General features: G+C 41.4%; 1 protein-coding gene across 2 annotated transcripts in view; it reads left to right on the forward strand.

Moving 5' to 3' along the window:
• PDE7B (phosphodiesterase 7B) overlaps positions 1 to 12435 on the forward strand; it is a 174622-nt gene that overhangs the window by 81730 nt on the left and 80457 nt on the right. The window contains exon 1 of one of the 2 annotated variants that reach the window (XM_027897024.1): positions 10874 to 11194. The exons of the other annotated variant lie outside the window; for it this stretch is intronic. Coding sequence (XP_027752825.1) covers positions 10957 to 11194 — 238 coding nt within the window. The 5' untranslated portion in view covers positions 10874 to 10956. Of the gene's footprint in view, positions 1 to 10873; positions 11195 to 12435 lie in introns of those variants that run through there. 2 annotated transcript variants of the gene reach the window in all.

A 12435-nucleotide genomic window follows, 5' to 3' on the forward strand; every position in this document is an offset into this window, starting at 1 on the left:
CTGTCTGTGTAACATCTAGCAAAGACATCTTATTATCTAATTCAAATGATTTGTACTCCCACGTAACACTGAAGTATATTGGCATTTAGTAATAAAGAAAAAAAAAGATATTAGGAAAATTATATTTGGGTTTATGCTGCAGTGAAATGATAAAAATAACCTATAATTGATGCACATGTTAAATAAAACTTCTATTTGCCCTTAATATTTAAATGTATAAACTATGAAGCTAATATTTTTTATCTTATCTAGAAAACTATCACCTGCTTAATAAATGTCTGCTCCTCTCCTTATTTCTTTTTTTTTTTATTAAAAGAAGAAAAAAAGTCATTAACCATACATAACAGCTACCAGTTACTGAAGTTATATAGTAATAGGTATATATGCCCAGGTGGATGCTCCACTCCTGGAAACATTCAAGGCTGGACTGGATGGGTCTATGAGCAACCTGATCTAGTTGAAGATGTCCCTGCATATTGCAAGGGGGTTGAACTAGATGACTCAAACTATTCTATTATTCTCTTTTACCATTCATTTTCTCCTGTTTATCTCTTTGTTGTTTAACTTCACTTCAACAGGAAAATTTCTGCCTGTCCCTCTTACCTCAGTACATCATGTCCATTGATCCTAGACACAGGAAAGGACATACACTGCAGAGCCTCTAAGGCTGGGGGTTTTACCAGTGTTGGTTCAAAGATATTTGAGTGCTACAGAGATGCTATCAGGTCTTCCTCTCTTCTGTGCCACATACAATACAACTGCAAGCCACTCAGCTCTTGAGTCAAATGCATCCTCATTCTAGCATTCACATTGTCCAGTGCTTGCTCTTGCTTCCATACACTTTCAAATACAAAATGTTCAATAAGGCAACTACAGCAAGCTTTTTTTTTTCAGTAGAGTAATATTGCCTCAGAAAAAACAGTGGTTTTTTTTTTTTCTCAAAAAAAATTAGCTTTCTTTTTTCTATGAGTGAACAGTTGCATCTTTTTTCTCATTTTGTTAAGAAAACAACCAGCATTACATTCTGACCTTTTCTGATTATTTTCTTTCACTATTGTTTTGTTAATTTATTTAGACCTTAATATTCTAACATGTTTATTCAAATATCAGGTTAAATGTTATTCAAATATCAGGTTATAGGATCTATTATTATAATTCAATGTTTTGAGGTTATCTCAGCAAAATACTCACTATATCAAAAGGAAAAAACATATTTTCTCAGAAGTAATTTACTGCAAATTTTTAAGTTCTGCCTGATGGACATTTGCTTTTAGCTTCTAATTTTTTAATAAAAACCAAGTTGACATTTTCATAAAACAAATCTTGCTTTCCAACTTGCTACTGTTAACATTACCACTATTTTGTTAGGAATTGTATTCTGAACTAAGGAACAGTGCTTTTTAAAATAAAATATTAAGGAACCATCAGACAGTCCTAAATAAGCATGCACTTCAGTTTATGATATGACTACGAAAGGAAGTTTATGTTCATGCAAAAATGAGACTTAAATATTTAAGTATTTCCTGTTGGACTTACTCAAACACATGTTACAGCATGGTTGGAAACCTGATATTTAGCCATTAAAAGAACAGCTGATGTAGATGGCAAATGTCAGCAAAAGAGATGCAGTTCATTTTCCAATTCATTGGCATAGGAAACTAGTGCTTTAATAGAGTGATAGGACAACTGATTTTTGATTATTTTTTTTTCCACACAGTTGCAAAATTTGGTAAAAGTTATATCAGTTCCTTGCATGCTAGCCCTGCTAAATTGTTGCCTGTGCCAATGTTCCACCTGAGGTTGGAAATACTGAAGGATTTCTTTCCGTTTCTAAAAAGCCAAAGTTAATGGTGGCTGACACCAGTTTCATATGGTATTACTTGAACATTGATATTATACCTTTAGAAAAAAATCAGCGAAAACCATTTAACGAGTTTCATTGAAGGGTATAAGAAGTTCCTGATAAAAATAACAGAAACCATTTTACTTAGTCGGTATATTCACAATATTCCATTAAAAACAAGCCAGCACTACTAAAAAGATAGACTAGGCCATTGTTTGGACTTTTTTTTTTAATTCTGTTTTTGAGATACAGTAACTAACAAACTCTGTAATATGACCACATTTCAAAGCACTCAAAAGCACGAACTGAGCTGTACAGAAAGTGAATACAGAGCTGGTGAGCACAATTGTCCCTGGCAGATCAGCACTCTGTCTAGCACTGAAATTTTCTTTCTTTGGCTAATGGAGAACCACAACAACCTCCTTCAGTCAGCTTTGAGTGCGATCAGAACTCTACAGACTTCAATGAAAGGGTGACTCTTTGCCAATCCTCTATGCTTATAGAGAGAAGATGGCACCTGGTCATTCTAAAGATCTGAGCTTGGTTTCTGAATTAAGCATCTTCAGACTGTGAGTGGCAGAAACTGTTTTTTGGGAGCAATCACTCTTACATTTATCTCTCAACCCATCCAAAGGCAGCTGAAAATGGTTTTGTAGTTTCTAGAGGATCTCTGTCAGCAGAAGGCAAGCTAAAGAGAGTAATCCGAAAGTCTTAAAATTATGAGATTAAGTAACCAGTGATGCCTTGGAATTGACTTGGCATATGATATTGCAAACCTCAGAAAAATAGATAAAGCACAAGCAAATATATTCCCTAGTGCTAAACAGGTAGTGAAAGGGAGACAGAAATTTTGACAGGACAATCCTACCTGAACACTTCTGAAATTGCACTGCTACTGATGGAAAGAGATGTTTATGGATGTCGATACCATGACCAAAGCTAAGGTCTGGAAAAAAATCTGCATACAGTACAGTATTTGCCTGACCATCTTTTCAAAGTAACCTGAATAGTTTCCTCTTTCACTAAGCTTTTGATCAATTTTGGGTTCTTTTTAAATGTATCTTACAATTACTGTGTATCTAACTTAATATTGCTATCACAAGAACTGTGCAGAGCCCTGGAAAATGATTTCCTGGATTGAAAAAAAAAATCTAACAGATATCTTAGGAAACATTGGAAAACATTTATGGTTTTACATATGGTCAGGATATCTTGGATACTACAGCTGGAACTGCATTACTGAGAGCAACCTACCCAAATACATCGGAGAGAAATAGGTTTTCCAGAAAGCCTCCCCTTCATCTGTAGATCTAGTGGATGTTTTTAACCAGTTATAGAGAGCTTTTCCTCTAAGGCTATCTACTCAGAGCTTTTTTCCTTCTGCAGCATCATCAGCAAGAATACATTTTGAGAGGAATCTGTAGTGAAGAAAAGAACCAACATGTGTTTGCATGATTATCAATGGGGTTTGAGAGCATGGCATTAAAATGCCAGGACAGAAGTGACAGCAGATTTCCAAAGCTGCTCATCCCAGTGGAGCTACATTTACACAAATACATTTGTAAGAAACGCAAAGAGCTTGATTACAGTAAATATGGCCTGATTTTGCAGTCATGAGAAACTAGGTCAGAGGGAGCTTAGGATATTTGTGCATCATTGTTAGACCTTTCCCACGACTTCCCAGCTGTATCTCCTGTACATCCCCACAGCAAACTGCACTCACTGCTGTCATGCAAGATGCAAAGAAAGAAATGAGGCTGTATTACTTCTGTGAAAAGGCAAATAGCATCAGTTTTGGGATATGTACATCACTGGAATGTTGATGTGCAGGCAGAATAAAGACACAAGATGTGCAGGCAGAATAAAGACACAAGAAGAGTGGTTACAATGTGAGCAGAAGTGTAGACATGGTAACCAAGCACCACAGATATTTAATCTGAAATATATGGTTAGAATTTAATGGCCCAGGTATTCAACCTGACCAAAGTATCAAGCTTTTTTAGTCACTGCTAGTACTAAGTCTGCAACTAGAGTGGCATCAGGCAAAATCCAATTCAGTTGTATTATTCCACTCTTACATTGTGAATAGGAATAAATTTGGGAGAGGTCTGCACCTATGCCATCCTAATGCTCATTATAGAGTCTAAATGGTATAGATAGATTCACAAAGAGATAAATTCACCATTAGTTATTAAAGCCAGAAAGACAAAAACTGAAGCATAATGAGTAGATACTCCTCAATATTAACATGTGTAGTCATCAAATATCTAACAAGTTTAAAAAGTTAAGAAATATGTATTGATTTTTTTATTTTTCCTAGTCAAATATTATTTCATCTTCATTCTGAAACCTAAAAGGAAAAACTAAGTTATCAGGTCTGTGATATCCGATTTACAAATGAAGGAGCAAGCCCTAATATCCTCTGTATTTATTTTTATATTTATGTCCCATTTATTATTACTGTACTATACTTTCTTTGAAAAAAAAATAAACTTAAAAAGATATCATTTAATGCAGATTTTTTAGCTAATCACTTTTAAAATTAAAAAAAAACAACAACAAAAACAAAAACAAAAAAACAAACAAACAAATCATAGTTGTAAGTCTCCTCTATATACCATAAGGGGCAAGGATACCACAGGCTATGGAGCCACCCATGCCATCTCATTGTGGTAAAAGGTGACAAAAGAAACACTTCAAATGTGGTACATCTCTCATCTTTCAAACTGCTGCCATAATTTTTAGATGTTTATATCCCAGCTGAGAAAATAAGTATGCACATGCTCAGGTGTAAAGACAACAGAAATACTTTTGAATTAATTGAGACTATCCAGTTACTTAATAATAGTTATGTATTTAGGGAATATGTGTCTCTCATCTGGTTAGGCCCTTTTTCTACTTAGTCTTTTTTCACCTATTCACAGGAAGGAATCCTCTGGGATGCAGCAGTTATTCTTTTCATAGGGTTATTACAAAAAGATGATGACTAGCATGTCCACTGTCTAAAAGACTAGGTAATTATTTTCTGCCTACCTGATTTCTACTGACATTCTCAATTAGATGCAGTGTTCTTAACCTCCCACTCTATTAGTCCCATTGCAATGAGTTTGGTATGGCAATGAGTTTTTCTTAAATTTCTTGACTTTACCTTGAATCAGAAAAATCTCGCTTGTGTGTAAGAATTAAGGGAGGGAATAAACTAATAGGGTCCATCAGATACACTGTGCAACACAGTTAAATATAGCGCTGGCAATTCCCTTAGTTGTCTTTCAGCTTATGGTTATTATTCCCTTATTATAGTTTATTAAGGTGAATGAGTCTATTCTCTGCTATTTGTTATTTCCCTTAAAGCCATTTAGAATTTTTCCATTTACTGCTGGAGATTTTAACCATCATATTCAGTACGCTGAACCTTTAATTTTCCAAAGTGGGCAATGGAAATATTATACAACCTCACTGTTTCCAATTACTTATGAACTTCTGTTTATTCCTTTACTGAAAGCATTTTTGCTTAGTTAGTAGTACAAATTGCTAATCATAAAAATTTACTATATCACTTGGCACTAAGAATGAAACTGGAAGTGGCTCCTTGCCCTACAGAACTCCAGCAGTACTCACTCCACCTTTTTCCAAGGAGTCTGATTAACTGATGACAACAAACAAAATGCTACCATGAACCCATAGAACACCACTGCATGTCTTCTACGTTTCCCAGTAGGTGAGACTCTCAAGGTAGGATGCTTTGTGCAGCTCAGGCAATAGCAAATCCCACCATTCTCTTAGAAGCTAATATTGCTGCTCTTGACAATGAGCTGGTAGCAGATAAAAAAAATATTCTATTATGTACCTTGAGTATGCACCAAAGAAAAGCTGTTGAGAATTCATAGCAAAAATATAAAATAATTTCAGGGTTGGGAAAAAAAAAAAGTTTAAAGAATGTAATATGTCCTGTCTAGAGCAGAGACATAGCAACTGTCCCCTCTAAATATAAAATTCTTCATATTTAATAAAGTAATTGCAATGATAGAGATATCTAGGAATAATTGTTCTTACCAGTAAGAATGACACTGAAAATAATAGACATCTGAAATGAGACAAATGTGGGGCAAAGAATAACAAAATTATACAGAGATTTTTAAAGCAATGAAAGAAACCTTCCAGGAGGTCATTAGAAAAAATTCTTGCAAGCTCCACATAACTCTGCCTGCTTATGCTTCTTCTGCCATATTCTCTGAGCTTCTTAGGCACTCTGTTCCCATGTCCCTTCTAAAAGTTACTCACTTGCATTCTTGTTTTCTTTATTGCTCCTTTTAGGGTGCCCTGCAAATGTGCAGCATCTTTTTTTTTTTTTTTTTTTTTACTTTATGTGTAAGGACTGTGCATTTGCAATCTTCTCTTTTAGATTAAACTCACACCCCTGAAGCCTTCTAAAACTTGATCCTAATGATGGCATCTCTTCTGATCATAGGCAATGGCCTAGCCTATTGTCCCTGCATGACTCTATGATCCCTAGGACAGAGGCAAAGACATACTTTACACAAGCAACTACTGATTCAAGATCATTCCACTAATAAGTGCCATCTAGAGACACATGCTTTACACTCTCCAACAATCAGTATCTGATGGTCTTTGAAACGGGTCTCTGCATTTGGACTTAATGTTTGCGAATCACTTAAAAATTTGGAGCATTTTCCCAATATTTAAAATAATATACTGTATAAATAGACTATATAAAATCTCTTCAGGTGTCTGTTTGGGATTGTGCTCTTACTAAGTTTTGTCACAATGCAATGCTGTGGGTTAGCTGAGAGAATAGAAGAAGTTTCCAACAGTAATGAATCTGCCACTCTAATAATTTATGAGCCATTTTTACAAACATCAGCTATCAGATAGAAGTGGGGGGAATAATAGAATATAGCTTCTGCTTTACAATAGTCTGTTAATACAGAAAGACAAAGGCGCCTGTACTCTAAGGAAGCTGTCAGCAGAGTAGCAGGCTGGAGGTCCCAGTATCACTTACAGTACTGGCAAGCAGGAGGTCATTTCTGGGGAATGAAGCTTGAGGAGGGAAGCAAAAGGAAAAGGCTATGGGGGGCTAGAAGGGGAGAATCAAGGATCTTTCTTCACCATTCTTTTTTTATAGCTTTTGTGTGTCTGGGCTGATTTGTTGTGGGAGAGCTGCTGGAGACAGTGTATTTGGCACAGGACAGGATAGCTCAAAGCCAAAAGGATGGTGCTATTGCCAGTTTAAACCATGGCTTTTCTCTGTTTTTTTTTTTTCTTCTTCCCCCTCCCTTCTTTTTCTTTGAAGGAAGGAAAAGAAAAAAAGGGGAAGAAAGAGACTTGCAATGAAAACCAGAGCAGTGGGTTAACAACAACCCCGCAGGCTTCAGTAGACTGGAAAGATACACGAGGCACTTCCTCTACCATCTGGCATGCAATTCTGCTGCTGCTGCTGCTCTTAGTACATAACTTCAGAGTGAATAAGCAAACAAGTAAAACTTTTTAAGAGACACCAGCTATTAATCTGTCAGCTTACTCTCTTCCCTTTTCTTCCACCACAGTATTCCTTTCCTCAAGTCTTTTCCAGTTCTCTTGTCTACCTGTGAAAATAGGCACTGCCTTGTCATGTTTTCAGATGATTCCATTCACCTTTTATTTGGCGTTGCTTCTTAGGATGAATGAAGGCCAGAGCTAATACATTCATATTTTTCTTGTAATCACTTTAGCTTCTTTAACTCCGAGTCAGATAGAAATGCAGTTAGTAGAAATAAAGCCATCCATCACTGTTGAATGATTTCCTTCAAGTCTGGCTAGCAGTGAGAATGCAAAAGAGAAGTTTTAGGTGAACTGAGCTTGCTCAAGGACTGTTTAAAATGAAGTCACAAACGGCTGGGTACATTGCTGTGTAGGAGTAACTTTAAGCTCTGATGGCTTTTCTCAAGTACGATGAAAAGATATTGAGGTCACATCTTCAAGTTAGGTAAAATATTACACCCCAACTGAAGTCAGAGAAACAGAGAACTTGCAAAATCTGAGCATTTTGTCAATTAGAAGTCTCTGAGAATGATGATACAACTGATTTTGAATGCTAAAAGACCTCATAATCAAATATAGATCTTCCAGGCCTTCCTGTGACCAGCTTTTATGTGGCTCCATTCTTATAACAAAAAAGACAAAAAGAAAATCAGTTACAGAAAAATCTTGAACGAATTAAGGATAAGTAATCATTGAATTGTAGTACAACTGAAGCAGAAGTTTATTAAGACTGAGATGCATTAATTTACAGACACACCCACTAATGCCAAGCAACAATTTTTACACTTTTTTTTTTTTCATTTGCAACTGCTGATCCTTACACTGACGAGGATTTAAAAAAGAAAATCCAGCCTATCTAGAACAGTTGCTTTTATTTGACACTAATTTTCCAAGGAAAAAAAAAAAGTATATACTGTCTGTTAGGTTTATTATATAGCTTCTTGAAATACAGAAACTATAACAACAACAGATTTCAGTTTCAGTTTGGTTTTGACTGGCCTCCTGTTTTGCACCTGTAGAACTGTAAGTGAAAACAAATACAACAATTAATCCTTCAGTTCTGACTGCCTGATCCTATCCATAAGAAAGGTACATACCCAAGTGGCCCAACTACAGGTGGTACAAAATTTTTGCATATTTAAGGATACAAAAAGGTAGCGTAGACTTTAAAAACTCAGAAGATTGCTATTGCTGTTACCAAAAAAAAGCCGGTCGTGAAGTTCTGTTAAACACTTAAATGTTCAGATATTAATCTAAAAATTGGTCTGGGCACCTGTGAATACACTCACTGTCTTTCAAGACATCTTGTATCTTTTATCATAGAATTGGGAAAGGCCTCCGAGATCAAGTCCCACCTTTGGCAGAATACCACCTTGTCAACTAAACCATAGCATAAACCATAGCATAAGTGCCACATTCAATCATTTCTCAACCACTTTTTGCATCCAGTAAAGCTGGAAATGCCAGGACAGCCTTAATTTTACAGTGCTCTGGCACATATGCTCTTTGCCCCGATGGGACCACAAAGCACGGAGGTAAACAAACAGGAAAAACAGTAACTGAAAAAAGTTACTGCAACTCCTTGTAGCTCAAAACCAAAATTAATTAGTTGGGGTGTAAGGTTTAAACCACCCAGTAGGCAAAGAGTCTTCAAAGTCTTTTGGACTTCAGTTGTCTGGTTTATCCCTTTCTGACAAGAACATTTCTTTAAAAAGTAACTGCACAACATGCACTAATATGAAAAACCTGCAGTATCTCAAGAAACCATATGACATTAAAAAAAATAAAATTTGCCTTTCTATAACCACAGATTGTATGAATGTGTTAATGCTTGTGCTACTGTACTGCACCATCTATTTGTTTTCTTTGTTCTTAACCCCTTTGTTTTACGAGTCAGGATATCCTGATGCAAAGGACTCTGCAAAATATCAAGACAACGGCAATACTATAATACTTTGGAAGTGCTTCACAATTTTCAAGACTAGACTTTTCAAGAGCTAGTAAGTGTAGTAGGCTAATAACATGGCACTGCAGTCTGTAGTCAAAATTTTTGCAAACTATTAGAGTTGTCAGTTTGACATTTGAACATTAAGATAAGCAAGGCAGAGGAGCTATAACAGGGGCATGCTGCCCCTGCTTATATTGATGTGAGGAGGAAAGGCTTGTGCACTCTGTTTTCTACATGTACGAGTGTTAACTATCAGTCCATTCCCTTGGCTTCTCTTCCTCTGTAAAGGAAGATCCTGCTTGTTTGCCGATTTTCTTTTCCATCCAAAGAGATGGTAGAGCATTGAATGAAACCTGGAGAAACTATGCGTGCTAGGAAATATTATAATGTTTACTCAAATCCCATTAAATAAGTCCCCTGCAATTTACTGAAAGTGCAAGTGCTGGTGCAAGAACTCACCCTTCCCCTCTCTGCTGAACACTCAGTAAAGTAACAACTAAGGAACAGACCAGTGCCGATAGCAGGCTAAAAGGGATATATTGTATAAAGGCAATATAAAAGTCGTGAAAATCGCATGGCCCCTCCGGGTCAGGGATCCCAGGGAAAAGCCGGTGATGTTGGAGGGCCTGGCCCAAGCCAACCCACAAGCCTGGGGAAGCGCTGGCTGACAGCTGCGCAGCCCCACCACGCCACCTCATTGCTGCTGCATGAGACACAGCAGTGTCCCAGGCGGCTTTCCCTTGTTTTTAAAGATTAGCGATGAATAATTTTCTCCTCGTAGTCTGTGAGCGACCGCTGCCACCAGGCAGTGTCCTAACGTGAACCCGCTCAGGTGGAGCTTTGCAGCCGAAGCGATAAGGACCCCGCACCCTCGCCCAAAACCCTCCTTTCAGCAACTTTTTCCTCCCCGATCCCTCCTCATGCGCCGGCACCTCCACTGCCCTTCTGCAGGCGCGGTCGGGGGGGCCGTACGAACGCGGGGCAGGCGGGGGTACCGCACGCCGCCAGCGGGGCTTGTGCTCCGCTCCCGGCCCTCGCAGCGTCCCGTGAATCACCGCCCTTCCTCCCGCCGAAGGGCAGCCGAGGTGACGGCGGGGTTTGACTAAGAGGCCAAAACCCCCACCGGCTCCGCAGCCAGCCGGGCGAGGAGGAAGGCGGGGCGGTGGGAGCTCCCCCATGGCATCACCGCGGGGATAAAGTCAAACCGCCCCCGCCGTAGCGTCCAGCGGAGTTTGAGGTTTGAGGGGCGGCTCTGCCGGCGCGGCTCCTCTGCCCACCACTGCCGGGCTGCGCCAGCCCCCGCTCCGCGCCGCCGGCAGCCCGGCCCGAGCCCACGCCCCCGGCCCCGGCGCTGCGCCGCGCCGGCATGAGCGGCGGCCCCGCGCCTGCCCGCCAGCCGCTGCGCCCCGGCTGCCGGCGCCTGGCGGCGGGCTGAGGGCGCGCAGAGGGCGGGCGGCGAGAGCGGCTGCCGGAGCCCGGCGCTCCTTCCTTCCGCGGGGCCGGGCGCGCCCCCTGCGCGGGGCGGCGGCGGTGGGCGGCCGGGCGCCCCCGCCCCGCTCTGGATGCCCATCGCGGCTGCTCCGGCCAGGGGGTGGCTGCGGCTCCGCGGCGCGGGGCGAGGGCCAGGATGCCGGTGCTGGAGCGCTTCTTCCCCGCCGCAGAGCCGGGCAGGCGGAGGAGGACAGGGGAAGAGCCGATGCCCTTTCCCATGGGCAGCCTGCCCGGTTATCAGCAGGGAACATTGGCCTGGGATTTGCCCGAGATGATCAAGATGGTAAAGCTCGTTTGGAAATCCAAGGGAGAGCTCCGCGGGGCGAAGCACAGAGGGGTTCTGGAGAGCGAGGATGCCCTGGGCGGTTCGGCAGGTAGGTGTTCCCTGCCCTGCTGCTCGGAGGAGCGGGGGAGCACACGCGGCTAGGGGCCGCGGTCGCAGCCGGCCCGTCCCGTCGCAGGGCAGAGCCGCGGGGGCCCCGGGCTGGAAAAGCGGCCGGGCTGGAAAACGTGGTTTTTTTTGGTGTTTTTTTTGTTTTTTTGTTTTTTTTTTTTTTTTTGGCATCTCCCTCCCCCCGCGGGGACAGGCATACCGGAGTTTGTGTGCCGGATATGAAACCAGGTCCATTTGCCGGTGGCGCTCTCCCGGTCCAATCTGTTGCGTGGTTTTATAGGCAGGGTGATAAAAGCTCGGCTAAAAAACTAGAGCAAGTAGCTCCGTGGCTTTGAGGCTGACCTCGGCCAGCCGCCGGGCCGGGTGCCGGTGCAGGGGAGCCCCTGCCCGTCCCGCACGGAGCTGCGCACGGCGGCACCGCGGTCGCGGTGACGGGGGAGCGGAGCCCCGGGGCCACCGGGCAGCGCGGCCGCTGCGGGAGCTTCCCCGCTTGCTTTCGTCGTGGCTTTCCGAGCGCATGGCCTGTCCTCTCACGCCGCGGAACACACACCGGTCTGTGCGTGCGCTGGGCTCATTTCACATGCTCTGCCCGCGCTTCCCTTGTGCAGAGCGGAGCCCTTACGACTTGTGTGTTGTTGGCCGCCAGTGTTAAAAGCTTGAGATCAATTCTTGAGGTAACGCTGCCCCATCCCACTACTTTCTCTTTAAACGTGGTGTATTACTGGCTAAAGAGCACGTGCTCTTTATAAATATAAGTATAAATCTTGCATGTCAGTATTTTCCTAACTCACCAACATATGGCACCACAGCACATGATCTCTTGAAGTCCAGGTTAGACTTAACTGCATTTTGATTAGGTAGAGATGAGTTGTCAGGTTAGTATGGTACTTCAGATCTAGTTCTGCATCTTGACCCATGCTCCATATTGCTTATGGTTCAAAACCTCTTGCCTCCTTCAAAACCTCTTGCCTTCTCTTGAATCAGGGTCGTAAGCCTCTAGTATCAGCTGATAATTTTTTATTCTCCTGTAATTGTATTACTGTGATTTAATAGACTCAGTGAAACTGTGTGGCTCATTCCTTCAGAACTCTGCATTATCTGGACTCTGCAACTTGGTCACTAAATTATTCCAGTGCATTCAGTCTTCAAAGATTATGTCTTCATCTTCCTTTGGTGTACCCTTTATCGAGATCTATAATTGACAGTATTTTGGACCAGAAT

The sequence above is a fragment of the Empidonax traillii genome, unplaced genomic scaffold (assembly GCF_003031625.1).
Source record: "Empidonax traillii isolate 1590-97213 ecotype Southwest subspecies unplaced genomic scaffold, ASM303162v1 scaffold526:size440949, whole genome shotgun sequence".
Taxonomy (NCBI): domain Eukaryota; kingdom Metazoa; phylum Chordata; class Aves; order Passeriformes; family Tyrannidae; genus Empidonax; species Empidonax traillii.